At 43.3% G+C, this 27,642-nt stretch overlaps 1 protein-coding gene across 6 annotated transcripts; it reads left to right on the forward strand.

Moving 5' to 3' along the window:
• The first annotated feature begins 1,262 nt into the window (after window positions 1-1,262).
• Window positions 1,263-27,147, forward strand: cnnm2a (cyclin and CBS domain divalent metal cation transport mediator 2a). 6 transcript variants are annotated; one of them, XM_036546764.1, is made up of 9 exons: window positions 1,263-2,745; window positions 20,892-21,035; window positions 21,550-21,687; window positions 22,378-22,547; window positions 23,628-23,707; window positions 24,475-24,563; window positions 25,762-25,791; window positions 26,245-26,423; window positions 26,826-27,147. In XM_036546764.1, the coding sequence occupies exons 1-9, from the start codon at window positions 1,263-1,265 to the stop codon at window positions 27,033-27,035; spliced, it is 2,523 nt and encodes an 840-aa protein (XP_036402657.1). In that variant the 3' UTR covers window positions 27,036-27,147. The 6 variants fall into 6 exon arrangements, with proteins under 6 accessions (XP_036402657.1, XP_036402659.1, XP_036402656.1 ...); XM_036546766.1 differs by lacking the exons at window positions 24,475-24,563; window positions 25,762-25,791 and adding an exon at window positions 24,676-24,743 and having other exon boundaries at window positions 21,550-21,701; window positions 22,380-22,547; window positions 23,628-23,721; window positions 26,247-26,423; XM_036546763.1 differs by lacking the exons at window positions 24,475-24,563; window positions 25,762-25,791 and adding an exon at window positions 24,676-24,743 and having other exon boundaries at window positions 23,628-23,721; window positions 26,247-26,423.
• The last annotated feature ends 495 nt before the right edge of the window (window positions 27,148-27,642 follow it).

Here is a 27,642-nt window from a genome sequence, read left to right on the forward strand (position 1 = left end):
GGCGTCAGACAGCTTGAATCCGAATGAAAATAATATATCATTTGACATCTTCATCGTGTCAGTTGTGTGTGACGTGAAATATTTTGATTAATTTATTTTCACCTCCCCTCTGATACCTTGTCGGTTAGTGGTTACACTTGTTTCTGATCTCTACGATCACGTTATAAAAATCCCGTTACTCTTCACGTGGGCTACGTCAGCATTCGTATCCTAACACGCAGTATAGCGCAGCTGCTGCATAAATGTCCTTTCCGCGCATCGAAAAATGGTAACAGAGCAAAACAGCGCTGTCTGTCTGCACAGCAAGCATTCATGTTTGCCTGTCCCAGCTGGTCATGAAATATTTAAATCACGCAATGCGTAAAATGAAACATAGCTAGCTATGGGCCAGTGCAATGTCGTAAAATTCCCCCACCTTTGCATAATAACTCACGTTAGACATGTCCCTTCATGAACACAAACATGCGAGTGTGTCAGCAAAATGCTGTGGGTTGCATTTTTTTCCCTTGTAGCTAATTGGTAACTGGTGAATTTATGATTCCATGAGTTGTCGAGTTAGTTAAAACAGAAATAAAATATAAACATTAATTCATTGCAAAACAAAACTGCAAAAACTGAAGACAAGACAAACAAAAACGAAGAGGAAGCTAAACCGGCAAATATCTGGTGAGCATGTTAAAGGAAAAAGAAGGCCTACGGTTTTTATTATGCATTCTGGCTTAAATCTACGTCTCACTTGAGTGAAGGAGAAAAACCGCTTTAAAGGACGCGTCAATTTTCTGCTTGCTTCACATTTCACCTGCAAACGCTGCATCTGCTGCATCCGTAGCGTTGACAGATATTTAAAAATAGTGCTAAACTACTGGCTGCCCGACTCCCCGCCCACTTATTAACTCCTCCCATCTTCGTTTCTGATTGGTTATCGGAAAACCCATCAACGAAGTCACGGGGAATGAGGTGCCCTTGCGTATTTGTTTGGGATCGTTATTCGCCCACACAGTTTGGAATACCCGCCTTCATCCCCCTGTCCCGCAGGATAGGGCGATACGGATGCTCATCTCTGTATGTCGGGAGAACCACGAGTTCATACAGCGCTGGTGGTGCTGGTGTGTATTCAGTGTAGAGTTACAGGCACATAGTGAAAGCAAAGCGAGTCTAATGCTCCAGCCAAGGAAATCCACATCGGAGATGGAGGCTGACTCCGATTGGCTCTGATTTTTAAAAGCCTTTTTCATTCAAAAAAGAGGTTGCCCATTACTGACATGGCAGAGCGGTCAGCCGCAGTGCCCACTCCAAAGATGGCGGCACTTCGCCGGGTTCGAAGCCTGACTTTGGTTTTCTTAACTGTCAGCGGCAGTCTAATTAGTTTGACAGGCGCCAAGGAAGGGGGAGAAGAGACTGTCATTATAGGTCTCAGACTGGAGGACACGGACGACGTTTCCTTTATGGACAAGGGCTATCTGCGGGTCAGCGAGAGGTCCCGCGTCAAGTTGAGGGTCTATGGTCAAAACATTAACAACGAGACATGGTCCAAAATTGCCTTCACAGAACATGAACGGACCAAAGTGTTTGGCAACATTGACAGTTCATTTGGGGACAACCAGAGCAAAGAGGACATATCCGGCTTTCATCCGTGTGGCATCAGAACCTCGGATATAATTGTTCTGCCCAATATTAACGTAAACAGAAAGACATCTGGAATAGTGGAGATTGAAGTCAAACCTCTGCGAAAGACGGAAAGGAGTAAATCATACTACCTCTGTATTGCCACCTCTACACCTGCCGTGGCGGGCCAGGTGGAGCCGTGGACCGAGAACACCTGGGTGTATCACGATGGGCAGGACACCAGAGTGATTGTGGTGGAGGAGAAGAAATTCCTTCTTCCTTTCTGGCTGCAGGTGATCTTCATCGCGATGCTTCTCTGCTTGTCCGGCATGTTCAGCGGGTTGAACCTGGGTCTGATGGCGCTGGACCCCATGGAGCTTCGGATAGTTCAGAACTGCGGTACAGAGAAGGAGAAGAATTACGCGAAGAAGATCGAGCCCGTGCGGAGTCAAGGGAATTACCTGCTGTGCTCGCTTCTCTTGGGGAACGTCTTGGTCAACACCACCTTGACCATTTTGTTGGATGATATTGCAGGTTCTGGGCTGATTGCAGTCGTGGTGTCAACCATCGGAATTGTGATATTCGGAGAAATCGTGCCCCAGGCTATATGTTCAAGGCACGGTCTCGCAGTGGGTGCGAATACCATATTCCTGACCAAATTTTTCATGCTGCTGACCTTCCCAGCATCGTACCCAGTGAGCAAACTCTTAGATCATCTGTTGGGTCAGGAGATAGGAACGGTGTACAACAGAGAAAAACTTCTGGAGATGCTGCGCGTGACGGACCCGTACAATGATTTGGTCAAAGAGGAGCTTAATATAATACAGGGCGCTCTGGAGCTCAGGACAAAAACCGTGGAGGACGTGATGACACCTCTGAGGGACTGTTTCATGATCACTGCGGATGGTATCCTGGACTTTGGCACCATGTCAGAGATCATGGAAAGCGGGTACACGCGCATCCCGGTCTTCGAAGGGGAGAGGTGCAATATTGTGGATCTGCTGTTCGTCAAAGATCTGGCGTTCGTGGATCCGGACGACTGCACTCCCCTGAAAACCATCACTAAGTTCTACAGTCATCCGCTGCACTTTGTGTTCAACGACACCAAGCTGGATGCCATGCTGGAGGAATTTAAGAAAGGTAGAGCAGTTTACTTTAGCTGTCGTTGTGTGCTTCAGGATGGTGATGTCAGCTGCATATGTGTAGCTCTTTCGCACAAGCACTGCGCGTGCCGCTCGCTTAATCATCGTTAACAAAACAAGCAAGAATACGACAATCATAAGCGACCTGTTCCTTAAACTTCTTTCCTACCCGAAGGTTTAAAACTCAGGCTGCTGTAATTTCAGGGATGTGTATGGCTGTGTGCGCGACGGACTTAACCCTGTCGGAGGTTTAGCTGCACCGAACTACGCGGTTTGAGCTGTCGCCCCTAAATAAACCACTGTACAGGCCCGCATATTACAGCAGAAGAATGACAATATTCGAAATTAAGCCGGCGCATCCACTACCACAGGTGATGTAATAAGAAATGTTGACATTTTTATTTTAATTGACCGTTGTCAAATAAAATAGTTAAACAGTTCCCCTGGAGTCACCGACATGTATGGTGGGAGGTACCGCTAACGGTAAATGAGGTTTGTTCTCACTTAGACAGCCAAGCGTATTGCATAATGCCACACATTAATCAATGCACGGCACGTCTCCCACTTCATTGGTTTCACAAAGCTCTTTATTTGAGATGATACTTAAAATAAAAATCGATAATGTTACAGCGTCGTTTATTTACAAAGTACTCGACATAGATTTCCTAAGCCATTTCCTGAGGGTCCGATCCTGCCAAGTTATTTCAACTTCCTCATGAATGTGGCCTGATCTCCACGTTTCTGTTTGAATAAATCACGATATTGGCTGATAATTTTCAGTTATCAAATGGTTTAACTCCTACTTTTGCAATCTATTTTAGAGAAATGACAAATACAGAATTTTACGTAGTAAATTTTTTCTGGATCTGTTTACCCATACTTTGTAAATCTGTCCTGAACGTCAGGGTAAAAAGATGCAGGTAATTCTTTTGTTATATATTACCTGTACATATATTTTACATAAGGACTGTTCTGTTGTGGATGTTTGATCCATTCTTTTTTCCCCCTTAAATATACCTTAAATTCCAACGGATTCAGTGAAAACGAAATCTCAGAGGACAGAGATTAATAGATGATCAATATCTTTGTACAAAGGAGTACAGTTACTCAGATGAGCTGCATCTGTGCTTTAACTCTGCTCTAAATGTCTCGATTTTTCCACCCATCAGTCCTTTAATGAATGCTCTGTGTAATTTTGTGAAACTACTTAAAGGTCTACTCAAACTGTCTGATGTTAGTACATAGGATGTGAAGGCATACTGTCTGATCTTAAATTGTAAAATATTCAAGCTGTATACTCATAGCATGTCCAAAACAGCTACTGCATATTAGTTAAGATGAGGTTTACAGTATTTTGTGAAGGGAGTCTAATACCATTTGTATTGCATACTTGAATGGTTTTGCTCATACTCTTTCATGAAGGGAATCTAATGCGAACTTTTATTGCACATTTGAATGGGTTTGTTTATACTCTTAAGAAAATGTGTGTAACTGCATTTACACCTCTTTGTGCATTCCTAGTCAGATTTTGGCCAACACCTCATGTATTGAAATCTCAACCATTGAGATCAAAATCTTAGACCAACCTTCTTTTGTCAATTTGCACAAACCCGCTGATCAGTTATTAATCCATCACTTTGCTTCAGCTGTGAATTTGTTATATGAGAACCTCTTACACCCATTAAGTGGGTAATGGGCTGCCTTCTGATGTCAGTTTGTCTGAGGGTATCGGCATGTGGAGGATCTTTGGTATGCTAGGGTACGCCCATCTGTTTCTTCCAGAATCGTAAAACATTCATTTCCCCAGAATGTAAACATCTAATTAATTTCCTAATCCTTCTGCAAAATGAATGTTTATTACAGCCAAACACAGTTGAGAGTTTTTAATAAGCAGAGCACTTCTGCTGACACTTTTCTAATAATCACTACCAGAGAGCATTCCATCCCTAAATATCAGGCCCAGCACTGCCAGACACAGGATAGAAAAGATGTTATAAAAATATTGAGCATGTTTGGTGGATTGAAACCAACAGGATTTTTGCCTTTTGGGGAAATAAGACCATTTCTAAGACCATTTTGTTCTTGTTCCTTTAAGTGTCCACTGTGTGCTTCTCCCTCAGTGCAGTAGGGCAGACTGGGAACGATGCAGCAGCCACAGGGGTATCAGGTGGGGACATCCTGTTTATACCCCAGCTTAATCGCCCACTGTGTGCAGCCTGGCTCTGAGCGATGGTGTGAGATAATTCTTTTGTTGGTGGCCTGGAATGCCGTTGTTTGGATAATGAATAATGGGTCTAACTGCTCAACACCCCCCCCCCCCCATCCCCAATATACACACACATATGCATTGGTGTGAACACAGTTCCACATAACACTTTTTGACCGTGTCCTTCATTTCCTTTGCTGTTTGGAAATATGGACACTTTTGTTCTAACATGATAACAGAGCGCCGAAGTTACCCTGTTGGTTGGTGGAAAATTGCATGCAGCAGAACAGCAATACCAGTGTTGAATGACGTGCAGCTAACAGTTGCACATCATGGCATGGATGGCCGGGTGTCTTGAGTTTGTATTGTGTGAATACATTGTATTGTGTCTGTGGGTTTCTGCCTCCTCTGTTTTTACTCAAAGCGTCTGACTGAGCACTGTGCAAATCAGTGATTTCAGAGAGCCTGGAGCTTGAAATGTGTTTTTATTTCTGAAAAATGAGTGTCCGAGCACCTGTTGTACAGAGAGAGTAAAGACGGTACAATGGCATGAACGGGGATGTGTCTCAGAGGATTGAAGTGACCTTTAAACAGTAATTAAAACAGCTGATCTTAGCTGGTTAAAGATAACAGAGCCGTAGGTGTGAGGGCGGGGCTGTCAGTGCCAGCAGCAGAGAGCTCAGTCACAGGTGTTGTGCCACATTCTGAGGAGAGCTTTAAAGGATTTAGGGGTCTCTGCTCATCACACTTTATAAGCCCCCCAAAGACACGAGGACCTTGCTGGTTTGTCATCAGAATGAATCCTAAATGGCTTTGGACAGCTTTCTGAATTCACTGGGGTTTTGCTGATTTCACCACTTGTCAGTTTGCATTGGCATGAAACGATGACTGTCTTAAAATGACGTGAAGGGACATCCTTTGACTAGATGATGCCTTCCTAGTTATATTTATGTTTTTGTGCAGTTCAGTATAATGCGCCTCTGTTATGTGCCTGGTAATGTGGGTGACATTCAAGACAATTACAAGAACAAGGGTTAGGTGTATAGTCTGACTATTTCCTTTTGATAAACAAGGCTTTTAACATTGAACACCTGAACTCTTCCATTCTGCACACTGCCCGCAGATCAATCTTTACGGGCTGACAGTAATGTGCTTTGTTTAAATTGCAATCAGTTGTTGTGCAAAGCGAAATAAGTTTGTAAACATGTTCCATCTTACCGTGTTGACATTCTGAAGGTCCTCCACAAATGTTTGGTTGACCCGTCTCAGTGTCTGTGTCACGCGCAGATTGCGCAACATTACCTCTGCCGCCCAGCCTTAAACAGTGAGATGCTCTCCCCTCCTGTCCTCTGCTGAGTAACAAAGACAAAGCTACGGTGTCACAACAGTCCTTCAGTGTGGGCGTCACACAGAAAGGGGAGTCTTTTTCTGTGTGGTGTCTGAGAGTTTGATCTCAGAGTTTGCTCACTTCACCTCTGTGACTCACGCTTGTTCATGTGTTGCGAGTGGTGTCCTGTTTGTGCAACTTCTCATGCAACTTTACAAGATGCACTGTGTAAGTCGCTCTGGATAAGAGCATCTGCCAAACGACAAGAATGTAAAGCAATGAGTTTTTTGAAAATCTGAAGTGAGAACAGATTTTCCCTGTGCCCCATTGAGCCACAGTTTTGAAAATTGAATGTATCAAACAACATATTTTTTTTGTATTTGTAAAATATCTTACAGAATATGGATATTTAACACATACTTTGCTGGGACGAAATGCATCATTTAAAGCACAGGCTGGGGTTAATAATGTAGTTTATTTTGTGTGTGCTGGTTACCAACTGGATAGTAATTGCAGCTGTTGAACTGTACTGTGTTCTTGGCTGTGCTCCAAATGGGTACCTGCCATCAGCAATGGGCTGTAGTAATGGGATTAGAAAGGCGGGCTGGTCACAGCACATTCTCAGTTCAAAGGACTCTCTATTGTAAGTCAGTGTTAATTAATTTGACCGTTCTTGGTGAGTTCATTGAGCTTAGAGGAAGAAAAAAAATAATAATAATTCACTGCTGCACGGGAAAGTGAACACACTGGGAAAGTTTATTTAATTTCCCTAGCTTTCATTTGATGTGTTCCGTGCCATTCTCGAGCTGTGAGTGTTAGATAAATATTTTCTCCCTTGAGCTGCTGTCTTGTTAATTTATTGGTCAGTCAGCCAAGGTTGGAAAGCACACTGTCATAAAAACAGAAGCATGTCACCTGTGCGTGAAACAAGCTGAAAAGAGTCCACCAACCATTACCGACAGTCAACCAAAAATTAGTGTGCAGTGAAAACAAATACATTCTTCAGAAATGGCAAGTCTCCAACCACATCTGAAGGGGAGACTTAGCTACACTATGCTACTGTTTCAGGTACTGCAAAGTCTGACTTTGAGCAAAATCAGAAACTGGAGAAAAATTTTGAGTTACCAATTAATTAGTGTCGCTCTGATAAGGAAGCTTTTAGTAGCTATTGAAGATAAGTCCATCCCTCATCCCCAGGTTGGTGATTTGCAATGTGTGAGTAGATGAACGTTGATTTGGCGAAGACCCATGTCTGTCAATCGGAGGTCAGTAAGGCATTGGCTGACAGTTGGGAATGAGCCACACGGAGCATTCATACTCCTTAAAGGGAATAACAGAGGCTGTTTTAGCGTCAAATCTGTAACCCATTTTGAGCTGCCATGTTTGTCCTCCCTGCCTATCTAAGCTGAGCAGTTAACCAGTTATAATCGTAGATCAGTTGACCAATTATCTCTGGCCCACATCAACTGCCGAAGAAATGTTTTGCCGATCCAAGTGCAAGCTTTTAACTGAGGAGCTGACCCAAAACCTGTAAAATCATCCTGTTTGCCAACTTTCTGAGTGCTTTTTCAAATATTCATGAGAGAGGGAGAGATAGAGAGCGACAGAGCGAGAGAGAGGGAGAGAGAGAAAGATGCAGCCTAGATTTATACACTGTACGCTTACATCTGTTGACAGTTTTTTCAGCAGTGTTAAAACATTGATTAGACCTGGGTCCTTGAAGGAAGTGAAAAGGTCTTTACTTTCTCTCTCTGGATCAACATCTTATCTCTGAACCAAGTTCCCTCAGCTGGGTGTCCTTTGGCCAGGTCCCAACACCATTAGTGATTTATGAGGACTCATACCCCAGGTGGGAGTGGGATTGAGTGGAGTGGATTCAGACAATGTATTCAGCAGTGTGAAAGGTGTTTTTTGCCTTTCGTTTCATCCCTCTCATAAAGGATGTTTTTCACAGTTGCATTCAGAACTTCGTGTTCAGAGGAGCCGGCCGGGGGAGCCGACTCTTTGAAAAAGGGAATATTTTCGTGTTGGTGCTATGAATGGTCTCTTCTCCACCCGTAAATATCAGAGGGTTTTGTGTCATGGCGAGTCATGTGACCTTTGTCAAACTGGCATCTCTGGTCTCTGGAACAGAAGACACAAAGGAGACAGATTAGCCTGTCGAATTCCTGAAGGAAAGTACACAGGACATGTAAAACCAGCATTGTTATACTGCATAGAAAAGGAGTACAGTACAGGATTTAACCTCCTCTGGTCCTGATATTTTTATTCTTCATGTGCTAGCAATACAAGGTTGAATACTGCTGTGCTGTTTTGATCACAGACAGTGACCATCTGACCATCTGTGTGGCAATCCGAGTTGAGCCACAATGCAGACCAGTCGCAGTGGCACTCAGATCAGAATTTCCCATCTTTTCTCTTTGCTGGAAATCCCTGTTTATGAAGTGGAATGTTCTCCTGGGACTATGTCAGTTCCAGCTGCCCTGATCACAGCCAACAGCAAGCTTCTGAATGACCACCACATCTTATTTGTTACAGGAGGGGCTCATAGTTACCTTTATAGATTTACTCTCAGTAATGCCAACACTTCAGAATGAAAGAGTAAACCTGTGGTTTTGTAAATTATTTTGCATTTCATACAGCTGTAACTTAACCCTTTTGACTCAGCAGTAAATGGTGTGACCTTCCTGCGAAAGCGTTGTTTTTTAAATGGCCTACATTCCTTGAATTCTGGTACAACAGGAAATGGACTTAAACCAGATTAGTGATACAACTGGGAAGTGTGAGTCAAGCTTTACTGCATTCACGAAAACTGCTTAAGAGCTGTATTGCTTGTTTACTCACATCACTTAATTTGACATAAATACTTACAATTAATTTGGTGCTTGTTCTTATTATAGTATTTTATTACCTTAATATAATTATACACATATAGTATTTATACACTATTATATAATTATATATTATATAAATGTATTATATGCTGATAATTTGAATTTGATTTGAAAGAAAAACACCAGGAAATGGTCTGTTGTGTTTGGTAAAAGGGTTGTAAAATGATAATATGTAAAAAGAATATTAAAGTATTTACTCACAGCAGCTAGGAGAAAGCTTTGTTAAAAACACTCTGTCTAGAGTATATTACAAGATAAAGGTGCCTCTCTCCACTCCATTCACAATTGTATTCATATAAATCATTAATTTTTGGCAGGAACATTTCTGTGTTGTTATATGTGTTGTAGAATGGGTATCTTGTATGTAGAAATCTTATGGGCATCTTGTGTATGCATCTTATTTGTGCTGCACAGAATTTAGCTACCCAAGAGCACAAAACCCAAATCCAAAGTAATTCAAATATAAAGTTCAACATAATGAATTGCCATCAACACAAGCAATGATGGTAGGCATTTATGTATGAAGATTGCAGAGATGTCTGACTCACAGATTTCACATGGTAGTGCAAGTGTCATTAGATAATGTATTAAATTCTCTGTTCAGAATGAGTAAAACTAGTAAAGAACTGCTTTAGTTTTGGTTAAAATAGTATAACTAAAAGGCACAGCAGCAGTTGTTGATGGCCTGGCTGTTAGCTCTGACCAGCATTCCTCAGTTTGGGCCAGAAAGCTTTTCTGTTGCTACTTAGCTCATTGTGGCTTTAAGGCTTTCAGCCACGGCTAATTGTTTTTATTAGGGTATTAATTATGATTTACAAAGCTACAAACAGTCAGAGCCAAGAATGTGCGTGTTTGCAGGTATTAATTTGTATTGTTCAGTATCCCACTTGACCCACAGTACCGCTATTATTGCTAACCAGTGTACTGTACTGCAGCATGAAGGGAAATACTTTCTTTCCACAGTGCTGTCTTCAGTATAGGGTTCATAACTCTGAAAACAGTTAACTTTTATTTTGCATTAATCATATATTAAGAGCAAACATCATTCTAACGATTGGGAGGCCTGCTGGTGCATCTTACAGAATGGTCACATGACCAAAAACCGGATGTGGACCAATCAGAATCTGATGTACTCTACGTTAAACAGGGGCTGTAGAGTGGACATGGAGCAGACTAGAATAGAACAGAAAAGAACAGAATAACCCCTGAGGATATGAGGATACTGAAGGTGTTTGTGTGGTATTGTTCTCTATCCCACATAAGGAAGCCTATTTTAGAAAATACTTTCTGATCCTTTATGTATGTACCACTTTGCCAAACATCCAAAAGTTAAAAATATGACATATGCTGTCTGTAAAAGAGCATTCAACATAAGAATGGGAATAAGTGGAATTCACTGCTTCCCCTGGCATCAAGACATGTGCTGATAAATATAATGTATATCTTACCCTTTGTCTGAAGGGACAATTAAATGATACAAACAATAGTAGTGCCTTAAGTGCCTTTATGACCCCTGTTACACTGTAACGGGCGGCAGTGTAGCATAGTGTTTAAGGAGCAGGACTCGTAACCGAAAGGTTGCCGGTTCGATCCCCGCTGGGACACTGCTGCTGTACCCTTGGGCAAGGTACTTAACCCGCAATTGCCTCAGTAAATATCCAGCTGTATAAATGGATAACATTGTAAAGAACTGTAACCCATGTAAGTCGCTTTGGATAAAAGCGTCTACTAAATGAATAAATGTATATGTATATGTGTATGTGTGCTGTGAGCACCATAGCAGTTTCAGGCAGGAGACTCTTGATAGGAACGGAACACATCCTGTCATATTCATAAAAAGAATGCGGTGAGGAAGACAATGCATTTCCATTTAATAAATAGTCTCTTGCCACAAAACGTCTTTGCATTTAAAGTGTTGCGCTCTCGGTTCAGTGCTCTTGGGTATGTGATGTCAGCAGGGATTCTCGGACAGTAGCTGGCTCTGTGTAAGACCCTGTTTGAGCGTGTGCGGAATTTGTTTCCAAAGATCAGTATTAAGTTCTCTTATGATGTCATCACTGCTACCGTTGCAAATCGTCTGAGCTACACTCTCCACTGTTGTGTACTTTGGAGGGAGAATACTGCCGCCTTCATCCAACTGACTTAACTGTAAGTTTGCTTTGGAGCAGTTTAAGTCCCATTGGGGACTAGAGGGATCTTGAACATTAGCTCTAAGTCTGTATCCTTTGACCAGCAGGTGAAAAAGACTTCAAGTTCAATGTCACACAGGTGGGTAAACAGAGAATGAACATTTCTTTTAATATTACGTGCAAATCTCACCTTTAAGAAGGAAATTTCCATTCCACTTACAGCCGTATACAAGAATAACACTCACCAGGTATCTGAATAGCTAATATTTACAGTGTGAATACAGCAAATATAGTTATGATTTCATCATACATCATGCAACTTAAAAACATGTTTTTGATTATGCTAATTGCATGCAGTGCTTCACTTCAAGATTCCTGCTCGCAGTTTACATGCAGCCTCAAACATTGGCTTAGAGTGACATAGACTGGTAAACTGGACAGGAACACTAATCTGAAAGCACACAAACCAATATATTAGGCTAGTTCTTGAGGAATTGTGGGAATTTTACTCCAAGGTTTGATTTCTGCATGGATTTTTATTTTTTAACTGAGACATTTGTGTGTTAGTGCTCCAGCTCAAAAAATATCATTTGCCTCAAACCTTTATTGTTTAGAAGTCACTGAAACTTTAAACATGGGTGCCTATAAAAATTGATAATAATTAGTGAAGGTCTATTAATATAGCTGTATACCCTTGCTTACCTTCGTCTGTGTGAGCAGGGAAGATTCCTTTGGTTTTTCACAAATGCTAGCCTGTCCTTGGGTGAGTCTGGTCAGAAGCTCAGAGATATATGGCTGTATTGCACTTGGGAAAGCACAAAGAGATGGCAGAGCTGAAATATATTCCACATCTACACCTGTCCGGGACACGTTGCTGGAATCACTGAGTCTTCGACCTTCACATTTGAAGATGTATATCACCTCAGCAACCTTGCAAGCTTCCACCTGGATCACAGGGGTATATAAATACATCTTAAAATGCCTGACAGCCTGACACAGGCTTTAAGGAATTATTCCGTTAACTTGCCGAAGGTCACCCTGCAATGCTGACAGTGAATGCGTTGCTTTCTAGACCGCCATAGCTGGGCTATCGCAGCTAATTTACAGGTAGGAACACCTATTTCCATTTTTGGAGAAATTAGTTTTGTTAAGCAGTCACAATAACAAAATTGCAAATCCAAATGTTACAATCCAACAGCAGCAGCAACAACAAAAAGTCTTCTTGGAGAACTTCCAGAAAGTAAACATCTTGCATTGGTGTGGAGGCATTGGTGTCAGAGCCATGTTTTGGACTAACTTCATCTTGTCTTCAGATGTATATCTTCTAGATCAAATCTTGCATTTTGTGAGATGCCTGATATGTTGGTCCTGTATCTAATTAAGCTTTATCAACATACGTGGGCTGCACTTGCCAGTGATCATTCGAAAAGGAAACCAGGTACAAACCGCCCTATCCATGGATGGGATGTCCTTCTAGCTGGTTCCTTCAAATTGGACTTGGCTTCCCTTAGTTTCTAGCCTATCTAGTCAAGTTAACACAAATTACCTTGTGGTAGTGCTTGAATGGTGTGGTGCTCACACTCACTGGCCTGGTCTGACACTGTTGCTCATTCAGCTTGAATGGATACACTTCTGTTCTCTTGTGCTGGAAGTCCTTCTGGATAAGAGTGTCTGCTAAATGAATGTTATTGAATGTAATGTAAATTCATTTTAGGGTTAAGGACATCATCTACGGATGTGGTCACTTTGGATAAGACTGCAGACCCCTCTCAGTTTTGTTTTTTAGGTGTGTGCATAGAAGTGGGAAGCCATGGAGGTGGTTATCTGGTTTCCTTGAAGGTCAGTATGTAGACAGTTCCATATGCACTCACCGTTTATTAATACTTATAAATAACAGAATATCACTCCTGTAACCCATGGTAAAGAGTACTTTCTGTAGTACGCTTAGACAATCTAAATATTTGTGCATCTGTCATGCAAATGTACTGATCAAGCCTGTAATGGTTCTCTTGGTGACTGGAGATAGCGGATTTTCAAATCAGTTGTCAAGACAGCAGTTAAACAGAGTTAATTGGCCTTTCGGAGCTGAATTACTAGCATAATCAAATAAGAAGCTGTTGCTGTTGGAGTTTCCCTCATCGATTAAATTGCACATCAATTGAATTTGCCAGAAAGTGCTGCTGCAGTGCCTGTGAGCATCTGGTTTTATATCTGTTCATTCAGTGCTCTAAAAATGCATGGCCTCATGAAGCTAATCAATTCAGCTCTTAGCTGATTAGCTTAGACATGCTGAATGACCACGTCTTTCAATAAACTATACTGAAAATTAAAACAAATGAACAATCAAACCAAACACACTCTATTCAAAGAAAATGATTTTATGTGTAAAACAATGTATCATCAGAAATTTGAATGTAAATATGAATGATAACTCGTGTAATATGTAGGGCTCATTTTTACACCACCAGTATGATCCCTGTAACGGAAGCATTACACATGAAAAGGACAACATCGTATTTGCTGTCAAAAAGCATCAGTCAAAAACTCCAAAAATCAAATATGCTGCAGGACACTTTCACAGCGTATTGTGCAGCCATATTTAGTGGTAAGACCATGATTTTTACAGATGACTCAAAGCTTTTTGTATCCCGTGGTTGAACACCGAATGCTGTTTGGTACAGCAGTGCAATTTTACAGTGGTGCTCATTTTTCCATTCTCTGTGAGGGACGTGTCTTTGTAAAGAAGCAGCTAACGGAAGACATGGTAAAGTGGTCACTTAGTAGTAGGAGTTAAAGCAGATGAGTAACAGAAGCTCTATATCCTCAACAGCCAGTGAAATTAGATGGTGAAAAACAACTATCCCTTTTTTTCCCACTTTTTTTTTCCACTAGCACTGTTACAGTAGTGACATCACCCCACAGGGAGTAGGGGCTTTGAAGTTTTCTGTTCCAGAACCGTATGCCATAAAGGGCTTAGTTCTCTTACTAGAGACAGTTGCTATGCTGTAACCACGGTAGCAGAACTGCTGCATGAACAATGTGTACATTCATACTGAAAGCTGTAGGATCCTGTCCATGTTTCCTAACAGTCAGGTGTATGAGTTGCACCTGTATGTGGGGGCTTCTTCCTGGTTTTAGTCACAAATGCAGGGAAACTCCTCAGAATCTGAGACAGACGCACACTGCCTGCTTTCACAGTGGGCTCTGAGGATGTGGAGAAGCTGATTTAGGGAACACAACAGATTTTATAGTAGTGACATGTCTAGTGCTCTGTTATTATTCCTCTAAATGTCGATGCCTGCTGAGTTTGAAGGCCGCTGAAATTTGCTGAGGTTGTCTCGCGCCCCGCCTTGGGCGGTGCTGTTGGGAGTGAGGAGAGAGAGGATTCTCCCACAGTGCCAGTGATCTGGGCAGAATCTCTCTCCGTCCCAGAGGATGTGCAAACCAATGTAAAGGGGTCCTTCATATTTGGCACAGCGGCTAAATTTATCACAGAATGTGAGCAGATGTAGGTTTCGAGGCCACAGTCGATGTGCAGCGTGACTTAAAATAGTGAATTATCTGCAAGCCCTGGGAAGAGAGCAGCAGAGTCTGAATCCCAGTGATAAATGGGTTAGGGAGTGACAGTGTGGCATGGCTTTAGAGAAGCTCTCGCTTGTGTGGTTATCTTTTTTTTCTTTTCTCCATATGAAGGGTAGTGTTGGGGTTTAAGCTGAATAAATTGTGAGCAGACAGCTGCAGGTTATAATAATTTGAGACATCTGAGGTACAGGCAGAAGGCACACATTTACCTTGGGTTTTGTTCTGCATAATTGCATACTGTTGGGTTACGTGGAATGACGTAACTGCAAGACCGAAACGTGCACAGATAACGAAGGTTCAAGTTCATTTTTATCCTGTATTGTTATTTACCTGGTTGCATATTGTATCCATTTGTTTTTCTGTATCACCTGGCTATTGTTCATTGTCAAAACTAAAGCACAAAATGCCATACAGAATACAAGATTCCATGACAGAAAAACTTGGAAGTCTTGAACGTGCCAGCAGTTTTCACTCCCTGATATTCACTCCAAATACAGGTCAGAGTGCCATGCTTCAAATCCACAAATCCGGGCTTAGCCAGTGCCCTCAATAGCAGGAAATGCATAGGTGTTTTTGTGACACCCGATCGCTGTCTGATGTTGAGAAGTTACACAGACAGATGTGTTTCTGTATGTACGAGAACAATGTGAGAAATGAGGACAGCCACGCAGGGCCTTGGGAGAAAGGAGGTAAACAGTTACTCCCACTACCAAGACACCTAAATCAGCAAAGCAAGTCTTGCCCAGAAAGCAGTTACACAGGGCTCATTTAATCTAGTCCTACCAAAAAATAAACTTTGTTAACTTGAGTTTATTCTGCATTATTTACACTGGAGCAGTGTTAGGCCAATGGTGGCGGGTGGGTTAGTAGTTTGGTGTTGTGGTCAAGGAGCTGGACTAGTACCCAGGAGTTGCATGTTTGACTTCAATGTGAAACAACTCTGTTGTGTCTTGTGAATTCAGTGAGCAATAGTAGTTTATTATGGTAGAGTGTCATTCATGTGTAGCTTCAGGGTGGTGACAAACATACATATATATATATACGTGTGTGTGTGTTGAGTAATACAAGATCTGGTTCCAGCTTTTGTGAAAATGCTGTTTGTTTATCTTTCTCTATATTTATCACTCCTTTGAGAGCATACATCTCCATGTGCTCTTTGGCACCACTAGCCATTTTCCCAGTTTCCCATTGGTTGAGTGCTTCGCTATATGTATTGTTTATACCAAAATTCTTTCAGAGCAGCATCACAGATCAGGACCACCACAGTGCACAGGCCTTGAGCCACGGTAACTATTTAAGGGGAAATTCCTTGCCGGTGGAGATGTGATAGGGTGCATGCTGGTACTGCGCTGGGGGTGGTGGAGGGGACGCAACGGTCTCAGGACCCACGACTGTGTTCCCAAAGCTGAGTGACGGAGCCTGGTGGCACACCCAGTCACTGTCTCACCCTGGCTCTCCTGTGTGCTTCCCATTCTTTTTGTATGTATGAAGCAGAATTCTGTTTTTACATTACATTACCGCCATTTAGCAGATGCTCTTATCCAGAGCAACTTACATAGGCTACGGTTTTTTTTAGATGTTATCCATTTATACAGCTGGATATTTACTGAGGCAGTTGTGGGTTAAGTACATTGCCCAAGGGTACAACAGCAGTGGGGATTCAAACCAGCAACCTTTCGGTTATGAGCCCTTTTCCTTTCCACATAACCTCACTGCCACACTATCATTTTTAAGTGATAAGTACACCTGGATGTTGTAATCAGGTGTTTTTTCCTCATCACCTGCAGCACAGACAGGCACGGCACGGCTTGCCTGGTCGGGTCCTCAGATGTCAGTGAGGTTTCTGTTTCTTTCTTTGTTTCCTTTTTCCCTCAGTGGGATCATATTCATATGTCATAATATTGAAATTAAATCATTTTTGTCAAGAACAAGGTGCCCGCTTTACTATCAAAACAGCTGAACTGCCAGTGCTGGAAATATCAAACTACCTTTTCTAGTATTGAGCAGCACAGCTTACTGTTTTGTTGTAGACTAGCTAACAGACGGGTTGGTGGTGTGTATGGAGATTTAGGTCACTGCATGTTCACACTGGCCTGGGTGACTGGTCTAGCTGCTAGCGGACAGCGCATCATGGATCAAAGCTAAAGGGTGACATCAGTTGTGTGGAGGCAGCTGTGCAGCCGCAGATATTCTCTATGCTAATCAGATATTCAGCTCCTGCGTTATTGCCATCCTCGTTCTGTACCTCCTGATCCAGTAGGCTCCAGTCGATAACAGGAGGCTGCCGTGCTGTCTGCATTGCTGTGGTAGCTATTGATGTTCTGCCTTTGACCATGCCCTTTTATTGAATATTGATAATGAGCCAAAAATCCAGAATTACTTTTCCTTCGAACAATATCAGAGATGAAACTTAAAATAGTACACTCAGAAAGCTGAATATGTGGTCAGTATAGACAGTGTCTGCGGTGCAGCCTTGAAACACCTTTATCCCAATTCCAGGTGCTTGTTCAGGTACGCAGGGGGTGTGACTGGATCCCCAAAGCCCACACAGGGGCCTGTTGGGACGCACACGATCGCTGGCATCTCTAATCGCTCCATTGTCCCGTGTCCCTGGGGCTGGTAAAGGTCGTGGCTAAGAAAAACGGGCTGTAATAATAATAGCAGCCAGAGAGCTATAATAAGAATGTTTGTCTTGAGCATATTTTTGGTATTAAAGGACATTAGTTGCATTTTCCTGTCATCCTGCTTTTTTTGTGGGAAAGTGGAAAGTATGCATCGCTTAGGCAGAGTGAAACTGTGTGTGTCTGTGTGTGTGTGTGAGTGTGTGTGAGTGTGTGTGTGAGTGTGAGTGTGTGTGTGTGTGTGTGTCTGTGTGTGTGTCTGTGTGTGTGTCTGTGTGTGTGTCTGTGTCTGTGTCTGTGTCTGTGTCTGTGTGTGTGTGTGTGTGTGTGTCTGTGTGTGTGTGTGTGTGTGTGTGTGTGTGTGTGTGTGAGAGAGAGAAACGATGTCAAAAGACAGACAAGCACCTCACACAGACTACTTCCATTTTCAACATTTTCTCACTGGAAAAATACATTCCATGTTTACTTTACTGAAGGTAAAGACAAGCTCAAGCGCTTTCTCTTATGAATGGCAGCTGAGCACCCATCTGGAGCTGAGTTGTATCATTTTTAGACACTTCTCAACTTTCCAGGTTTTGGGCCTTTCTCTCTCCCCTGCTGTGTATGCTGGCTGTTTGCCTTGGCTTTAGGCTCCAGGCTCTCCCTGGAGAACAAGCTTATGTTGCCTTGAACGACACAACCCCTTCCAGTGGAAACACACACTGTTTGTGAATCATCCTTACCTAAATCTGTCTGAGAGTCACTTGGGGCTCATCATATTCTCATGGCCTCCACAGATTAGTGTTTAGCTTGTCTTGGTTTTGCTCACATCTGTATTTCCATATTGTGTCAGACAGTCACAATTTATTCTCTTTAACTCTTGTTAAGCAGTCTGTAATATTGCTTGTGTTGTCACTGAATATGTAGCCAAATGTTCATATTTTAAGAGGTGTGCAGTTACTAAGTTATTGAGACTTAAGAGCAAATTTGGAAACGTGCAGCAACTTCAAAATATTTATGATGTGTTGTGACCATGATTTCCCCTAAAACGTTACATGCCTTTTCCGGGAGGCCATTTCAATAGACTACATACTGAAAGGTGCAGTCAAAGTCCGAGGTGACAAACCTATGTTTATTCAAAAGGAGAAAGAGTGTAATGAGATAGCATTCACCTGTATGTAATGCTGCGTGTAATGCTGTCATTTCTTTCTCATTAAAATGCTGCGCTGTTATAGCAGGAGACTCACAATTCACATCATAATAACTGAACACTGCACTTTGCCTTGCATATGGTCTTGCACTTGATTTGGTTTAAATTAATGCAGGCTGATTTGCTTAAATGAAATGAAATTAAAGTAAATAACAAGCAAACTGGCATAGTCATTTGTCGTATAGATAGATTAGACAATATATCTAAATGACTAATATATTAGACATACAGTAAGTATTAGACAATGTAGGTAGTATTAATATTTTGTCAATATATATTAACATATAGTAATATCAGCACTACAAATGCTGAGGACATGTGCCTTATGGCAAATGCTGAGAACATTCCTGCCTCGCCCAGATGCATCTTTGCCCTTTATTTCCAAAAATAAGCCCTTCCATTGAACTGCTTAGTTGTTTGAATATTTGTTTACTGATCTAGTTTCCTTTCAAGGACAGAAATTGCTTAAAAAACATTCCACACAAATTGCAAAATGGGTGAACAATTCGAATGTACTTTTCCAGACAATCAGTCACAGAAGAAAAGCGGTTTTCCTGCCTGTTTGTCTGTCTGACACATTTACAAAGGAGTTACCTCTGACCGGCTTTGGGCCAGCCTGCATGTTTGGCGGGGGGCTTGTTTGGGGGGGGGGGGGGGGGGGGGTGTCCAGGGGAATGTGGCTGACATGGGAGATGGATCCTCAGTGCTGGTGTGGACATTGCGTGGAACAGGTGAACAATGTTTCCCTTTTACCTGGCTAATCAGGTTTCACCCGGCTCTCCAAGGCACCTTTTTGTCAACAAATAGTCCGGGCAGGTAGGTGTGCACTTGTCATTGTCTGGATCTCCGTGTGTCCTCTGGCCTTTGACTGTTTGTGATGCACATGGTTTGTGGGACAGGAAGCCCTTCGACACTGATCCATCTGTAATGCTGTTTCCCTCAAAAGTAGAACAGTACTAATTACTGCATTCAGTCTGAAAGTCTCACCTCTGCTGCAGTAGGAACATTACCCTGCTGGAATTAAAATCTGATTGGCTCAATCTTTGTTCCATAGGCTATGACACTTTACTTACCTCTAGCCCAGGGAAGTGCAGGTGAGTAGTATAACATAGCCTCTTACAAAAAGGTTGGAAGAGTTTGATGTTATGTATGCACCCACAAGGAGTTAGTGATGCCAATGCAACCGTGTGTGCGTGTACGTGTGTGTGTGTGTGTGTGTGTGTGTGTGTGTGTGTGTGTGTGTGTGTGTGTGTGAATGTTGTGTAGAATGGTGCTGCTGGCAGTGAGTTTTTAACCAGAGAGGATGGAGAGCGCCCCCTGTGTGTGGGATCGAGGCGGTACTTATCTGCATTTAAACGTATTGCTTCAAGACAATCGGATCGCACGGCAGTTACTTCAGCGAGAACATCGCCCAAGCGGAATGGAAACTTCATTTCAGGTCTAATATTAGCTTCCACACTGGAAAATTCCTTTTAAATGATCACAAGCTGAGAATGGGAAAAGAATTTGTTTAGCGTTTTGGTTGACAGTGTTCACTGGGAGTTTTTTTGAGCTGCTTACAGAGGGTCCTGGGAAAGCAGATGTGAAACTCTGAGACATTTGTTAAGAAAACCGGACAAATTGTTGTCTACATAGTCTTAGACCTCTCTTGTTTGTATGATTTCTTGCTTGTCATCATCAAAATATCCACTTTCTCAACTCCCTGCCAGACGATGACTGCATTGGATAGCTATGAAACATTTCTCCTCCAGGCATTCCAGAGCTATAAAAATCTACTTTGATTGGTATTTAGCAAAACACAGAGACAGTTTCAAAACAAAGTGGATATTTTTCTGGACAGTTAAACAAAGAGTGAACTCTCAGATGACTTGTGTTTGCAAGGCTCTGTTAGTTGGGTTTAGTTTGTTCATTAGCCCACATGCCACAGTGTAGTAAATTTATGGCTTCCTGCTGGTGCAGGAATTTAAGATATCCCAGAAATGACGTTCCTACGTGTGTGAACTGAGAGAGTGATAATAGCACGTTGAAAGCCATGTTAGATCCTGGTCCAGATTCCCGTTCGCCATGATGGAATAGCTTCGCAGGGCATTATCTTACAGACCGCTGCCCGGAATCACACTGCTGCTTTGCAGCTTTGCCAGGCCCAGATCTGCAGCTGGCCTCTGAAGCACCGCCATTGTCCCTGTCCTTTGTCAGGTAAATCCCACCTGGCCATCGTCCAACGGGTGAACAATGAGGGCGAAGGAGACCCTTTCTATGAGGTGCTGGGAATCGTCACGTTGGAGGACGTCATTGAAGAAATCATCAAGTCCGAGATCCTGGATGAGACAGACTTGTATAGTAGGTACCCAACAACAAGAATTCATTTTGCTGACACCGGTGCAGTATGAAAATCATAATGAATTAATATTTATATATTAATATATCATCTAAAAAATCAATTAATATTTATATATATACACACATACATTTCACATTCCTGCATATTTCACATATACATCCTTGCAATATAATGTGAGAATTGTCTATTAACAGTTTGTTATAGGAGAATAGGAGTTGGCTAGCTAGCTGTTTTTTATTTTAACAACAAAAATTATGTTGTCAATTTGTTAGAAGCTTTTGCGAAGTTGTTTACCAAAACAAAAAATGATACAGTCAGAAATCATAATCATGATCACATCTTAACAAACATAGTTTAATATGAAGTATGTCCATGTGAGGAATGGCAGTAACATGCCAGTAGTGTATGTATTTTAAGACCAGATGTAAACATAAAGGTCCTGATGATTTTAATGCTTTTCACTTGACTTTGGCACCCAGTTCCATGATATTCCGATTTCCCTGCTTCTTCCAGCGGACAACAAGTCCAAAAAGAAGATCACCCATCGGGAGAGGAAGCAGGACTTCTCTGCCTTCAAGCCCACAGACAACGAGATGAAGGTTAAAATATCACCCCAGCTTCTGTTGGCCACTCTGCGTTTCCTAGCAACAGGCAAGTCTGGCAGAGTGCTAGCCGAACCCCCCTGGGGTGTGGCGTAGCCATCCAGGGGTAAAGTGGAGGACAGGGGGAGAGAATTGGCCACAGAGGACGCCTGCCAAAATTCAACCCCAAAAACATGCCTGTTTCGCCACACACAGTGACCTCAGCAGTGTGTGGGATTTTGCTGTTGTTTTTCATACACAATGCACCGTTTTTTTTTTTTTTGGAATCTTCCCCGTGTGTGTCAATGCTCATTTTCAGGTAGAGAAATCCCATTGGCCCTCATCCTTCCCTTTAAGAACGACATGGTCATAGCTCCCGTTCTACCTTGCACAAACCTGGGGTGGCTTAACCTGACAGGAACCCCTGCTCTATACCCTGAGCCAGGCTTAAAACAAGCACACCCTCGAATAATGGAAAATTCAACCTGTTACGTATTGTTTTGTGTCAGAAGTTTGGCCCAAAGGTGTTTGTTACCATGAATTACCAGGTGGGTTTAACTTTTGGTTTAAATCACTGAGAAACAGCAGCAAAAGGTATAATAGTTGGTAATATTCACAGTTTATTACTGATTTCGGTGGGCTGTCATATTTCCTCTATGAGTGGCGTTGTATTCTGTAAGCATGCAGTTTTGGCTGAGGCTACACATTGCCCAGGCAGAGGAGGGTTAGCCGTGGGACTGACAGCAGTGTCTCCTCACAGAGGTGGAGCCGTTCAGCCCGGCTCAGATGTCAGAGAAGATCCTCCTTCGTCTCCTCAAACACCCCAACGTCATCCAGGAGCTGAAGTACGACGAGAAGAACAAGAAGATGCCGGAACACTACCTCTTCCACCGCAACAAGCCCGTGGACTACTTCATCCTGATTCTACAGGTCAGGGCGGGGTGGGGCGGGGCGGGGCGGGGTCACGGGGAGCTGGTTCTGATGGTCATATAAGTTGTACATAACATCTACAGAGTGACACAGTGCTCATTTGCAATGCAGAGTCCCACAAACCTCAGTTACAATATCCTGTTCAGCCTTTAAAGGGGTTTTCAAGAATCATGTGAAAAATTGCATTGGATTTTACATGCATTAATCTTTCAACATAAAAGAGTAAATGGATCAAAATAAGCACTGTAGTCTGTCAGTTTAGTCAATTTATTTTACATTATTGTCATGTAGCAGGCACTCTTATGCAGAGAAACCTACATGTGTTATCCATTTATACAGCTGGATATTTACTGATGAAAATCTGGGTTAACTACCTTACCCAAGGGAACAGCAACAGCGCCCCAGCGGGGAATCAAACCAGCAAACTTTCAGTTACAAGCCCTGGTCCTTACCACTATGCTACACTGCCGAGATAGCAGTTAATAAAGCAAATTTGCACAGAATGTCATTTTATACACATGCACACCAGCAATATTTTCCCTGCTCATGGTATGGTCCAGAAATGTGTAGAAATCACAATCTGGAAAGACTCTACTGGGTGCATAGTTAGGACAAGGACTTAATTAACTGACAGATTTTTTTAAAACAATTTAATCAAAGACAGCTCCATGGTGAAGTTTTTATGAGATGTCTTTTTTGTTCCTGTCCTTTTCTGGCACATGTGGCCTGTTTTGTGTCAATGCTCAAACAGTGTGTGCTGAGAATCCTCTCAGATGAATCACAGCGAAATGAACGGAGGATACAGAGGTGTAATCCAATCTCCATTACCCCATGCTAATATGTTTCTTCTGCAGCTAAATATCTCTCAGTTCATTAACACAGAAGTGGAGAGTGTTTTTCTCCGCAGCTAGCACAGCAGTTTAATCGAAACAAAACCCACAAGCAAACCTTGGTGTGCATTAGCAGGATAGAGAATGCTGTTCCTCCCTTTCCCTGTTTTGGCCCTAGGGGGCGATGTGGCAGCTGCAGGCTGGCAGCTTGCTGGGCCCCGCCTTAAGCCCTCTCTCTCTCCATCCACAGGGGAAGGTGGAGGTGGAGGCAGGGAAGGAAGGGATGAAGTTTGAAGCAGGAGCCTTTTCCTATTATGGGATGCTGGCCCTCACTGCCTCTCCAGGTAGGACTGCTGTTTGACGTCTCCGTAGACCTTATAGCTGTGAGGGACTGTTCCCACCAGCCACTTCCACACACTTAAGCATTTTGGATATTCACTCTCCCAAGTCTTCCCGGCAGAACGATCAGTAGAATACGACATTCAGTTTTCTAGTCTGTCCAGCAGACAGGTTGGTAGTATAGGATATCCACTTTCCCTTTAAATGGTTTTACTTCAATTGATTTTTGATTTTCCAACATGAATTCACTGGCAGAATGTTTAGAGATTTTATCTCCTGTGATCTTTAATCCAGTATAATTCAATAAACTCATAATGATCGTTAAGCATGAATGATTAAAACCTCCATCAAACTGATAAATCAATTAATCATGAAGGATCCAGAGGTAAGAAGGAGGCCTTATGGTTGTACTTAGGGCTGGACTTGGTCAACATTCGTCCTTACTTCAGAAGCACAGTTTTGCAAGTTCAGGGATCACTAAAGTTGTATGATGAAAGCATGCTTTCATTGTAAAAAGTAACAGTTGCATTTATTTATCAGTTGAATTTATGGACAAATGTTGCCGGACTCCAGGTCTTGATGTTGCGGTTTCCTTCCTGGTGACGGTTCTTCTCTCATTCTGTCCCTCTCCGTCCCCTCCGTCCCTCTCCGTCCTCTCCGTCCCCTCCATCCTCTCTGTCCCTCTCCGTCCCCTCCGTCCCTCTCCGTCCTCTCCGTCCTCTCCGCCCCCCCCGTCCCCTCTCCATCCCTCTGTCCCATTCTGTCCTCTCCGTCCTCTCCGTCCCTCTCCGTCCTCTCCGTCCCTCTCCGTCCTCTCCGTCCCCCCGTCCCCTCTCCATCCCTCTCTGTCCCATTCTGTCCTCTCCGCCCTCTCCGTCCCTCTCCGTCCCTCTCCGTCCCTCTCCGTCCTCTCCGTCCCTCTCCGTCCCTCTCCATCCCCTCCGTCCCCTGCTCTCCAGTTCCTCTGTCCCTGTCTCGTACGTTTGTGGTCAGCAGGGCAGAGTCACTGGCAGGATCTCCAGGTACTGTACCATCTGTATGCCTACCTGCCTGCTTATGTCCGTCTGTCTGTCTGCCTGTCTTTCCACCTATCTGTCTGCCTGCCAATTTGTCTGTCGGCCTGCCTGCTTTCCTGTCTGTATGTCTGCTTGGTATACCTGTCTCTTTACCTGTCTGTCTGCCTGCCTGCTTGCCTGTCTGTGTGTCTGCCTGGTATACCTGTCTCTTTACCTGTCTGTCTGCCTACCTGTCCACCCTGTCTCACGCTGTCACTGCTGTTCTTACAGGGAATGGTCATTCATTAAAAAAAAAAAAAAAAACATTCATGATCTCAGCCTGCATCAAGAAATCCCCTTCACCTCTGCTTACTTCACATGAAGTATTTCAGTGGCTTTGATCTGAACCACTCCAAACAATGTAACCACAGACTTCCCAGCACGTCCCGTACTGAGGTGTTCATTTGGAGCGTACAGTAGCACCACAGCTGCCTGACCACTGGAGTTTGACAGTAGCACAGAATGCCACTGCGCACCCCCCCCCCCCCCCCCCCCCCCCTCGCCTACCCCCCCCAGCTTGAATCCATAAACAAGATCATGAGTTACAGCTGCCTGCTGGGGCAGTGTTGTCTCAGCCACTCACAATATAAGACCGGCTCCCCTGGCCCGCATCCATTAACAACCTCCACTCCAGGAATTTTCCGAGTGCCCGAACAGCGGCGGTCCCACTCCGGCCCCGCCACGGCCCCGCGGAGCTACCAAAAGGTGTTGTCCTAATCGTGGCGGTTCCACATGCCGGGGGCGAGAGCGCCGAGGCGCGCCGCTTTATGCCGATATCCAGACCGGGATTATATACATTCCATCCAAATCGCTGCATTACGGGTGCCCTTGGGAAGCCTTTCAGCGTTTTCTTTAAGTAGTGGAAATCATAATCTTGCTTTAATTAAAAAGAATGTTTTCTGCTTGGGAAAAGTCACTTTTTATCATTCCTTATCCCCCTCACTTTCTTTTTCTGTAATGTTTTTGCGTAGACTGAGCTGAGTTGGACAGTGGGTTACAATACGTTTTCACAGCTCTTTGGTGTGCTGTTGTGGAGGACACGGCCATTCTGTGTATTGTGAGCGCCACCTTGTGGCGAAAAATTACATCACAAATGAGTGTGTTCAGCATGGTCATTCTTTTGTGATGGTTCACTTAATTATTTAACTTATGTGAATAAGATGCAGAAAGTGTATTTCACAAATATGAAAATGGTAATGTTTACTAATGGAATGGCAATGATTTATAAAGAAAAGAATGAGATTACTCTTCCACTCTGCTGTGTAATTTTACTCAAGCCTTTTGTTTATGGTGGTAGATCAAAGAGTTCCATTCACCATGATCAACTTTAATAACCCAGTACAAAATTAACTGAATTCCTGTGACATGACCGTGCTTTTCCTGAGAGCGGTTTCCTCACACGTTGGCCTCCCTGGCGCTGTGGTTGACATTACCGTGAAATTTGGGCTTTGTTCTGCTTTATGTTCTGGGCAGAGAATAAGTCTCCCCCGCGGCCGTTCGGACTGAACCACTCGGACTCTCTGAACCGCAGTGACCGCATCGATGCCATCACACCCACGCTGGGGAGCAGCAATAACCAGCTCAACACCTTCCTACAGATCTACGTCCCTGACTACTCCGTCAGGGCTGCCACTGACCTGCTATACATCAAGGTGGGGGGTCAGAGGCCAGAGGTCAGAGGTCAGGGATCAAGATGCTGCCATGGCAGGACGTTTAAACAGAAGACACAGTGTGTGAAGTGAAGCCACAAATATACTGTATATTTACTAAATTCTCAGGTCTGTGTGTTTCACATTAAAACGTCTGTCTCTGCCTTTTTTGAGGCTTATAAATGTTCTGATTTGTTGGCTAGTTATTAATATTCTTGGGGGGAGTGGTCTAAACAAAGACATTCATAGCTGTCAAAACAACACAGTTCTCTAACCCCCTGTTACCAGCCATAATCTCCTAGACAAAGAGGTACAGAATGTAGGTGCTATCTGGTCATAATATAGAATATCTGTGGTGAAGCTCTACTTATTCCTTTTGTGACATCACTGCTCTTCCTCTCTCAGGTCACCCGGCAACAGTACCAGAACGCGGTCATGGCCTCGCGCATGGACAAGACGCCGCAGTCCACGGACGGCGACTGCACCAAAATCGAGCTGGCTCTGACGGAGCTTCCCGATGGCCTGCAGGACGAGACGGCCAACCTGCTGAACCAGCAGCAGAACTGCCTGCCGCACGCCAAGTCCAACCACACCGTGCACGAGGGCGCCATCTAAGGCCCGGCAGCGGGAACGCAGCGCACTCCACGCCACGCCCACCCCTGCGGCCACTGGCCCCCGAGGGAACAGGCCGCGTCACTCACTCTCACCCGGGCGGGGCAGACGCACGCGCCCAGACCAAAGAGTTTGGACCCCCCCCCCCCCCCCCTTTTGTTCAGGGAGGAGTGAGAGGTGACTGAGGACCACTGAGGAAAAAAACAAAACCAAGCCAGCTGACAAAACAGGGAGGTAAGACTGTGCCAAATACTGCTTTCAACGGCAACCGAGAACCAAGAATGTTTTCACATATTTATTTATTTTATCTGTGTATGTATGTGTCTTTATGCACTGTATATGCATATGTATTTACACACATGTTCATGTGTATGTGTATACATGAGGAGCTTTAACAGATGTGTATTACTGAAAATCTTGATATTTCTACAATTATTCTTAATCAGGCGTATGGTACAGTATCTCTTTTTCACATATTATTGTTTTTTTTTCCTTTAGGGTCATATTGTTTTAAATTCGGTGGACCACATTGTATTTATGTGATTTATTTATGCATTTTGATTATATTGCAGATTGCAGATCTTCCATGATTTTTTTTAAAGTTATGTTT

Source organism: Megalops cyprinoides, chromosome 15 (assembly GCF_013368585.1).
Source record: "Megalops cyprinoides isolate fMegCyp1 chromosome 15, fMegCyp1.pri, whole genome shotgun sequence".
Classification (NCBI taxonomy): domain Eukaryota; kingdom Metazoa; phylum Chordata; class Actinopteri; order Elopiformes; family Megalopidae; genus Megalops; species Megalops cyprinoides.

Coding starts and splice junctions, on each gene's coding strand:
- cnnm2a (XM_036546764.1), top strand. CDS start 1,263: ATGGCAGAGCGGTCAGCCGCAGTGCCCACTCCAAAGATGGCGGCACTT. Junction 2,746..20,891: donor GCTGGAGGAATTTAAGAAAG/GTAGAGCAGTTT, acceptor GTCCTTTGTCAG/GTAAATCCCACCTGGCCATC. Junction 26,424..26,825: donor CTGACCTGCTATACATCAAG/GTGGGGGGTCAG, acceptor TTCCTCTCTCAG/GTCACCCGGCAACAGTACCA.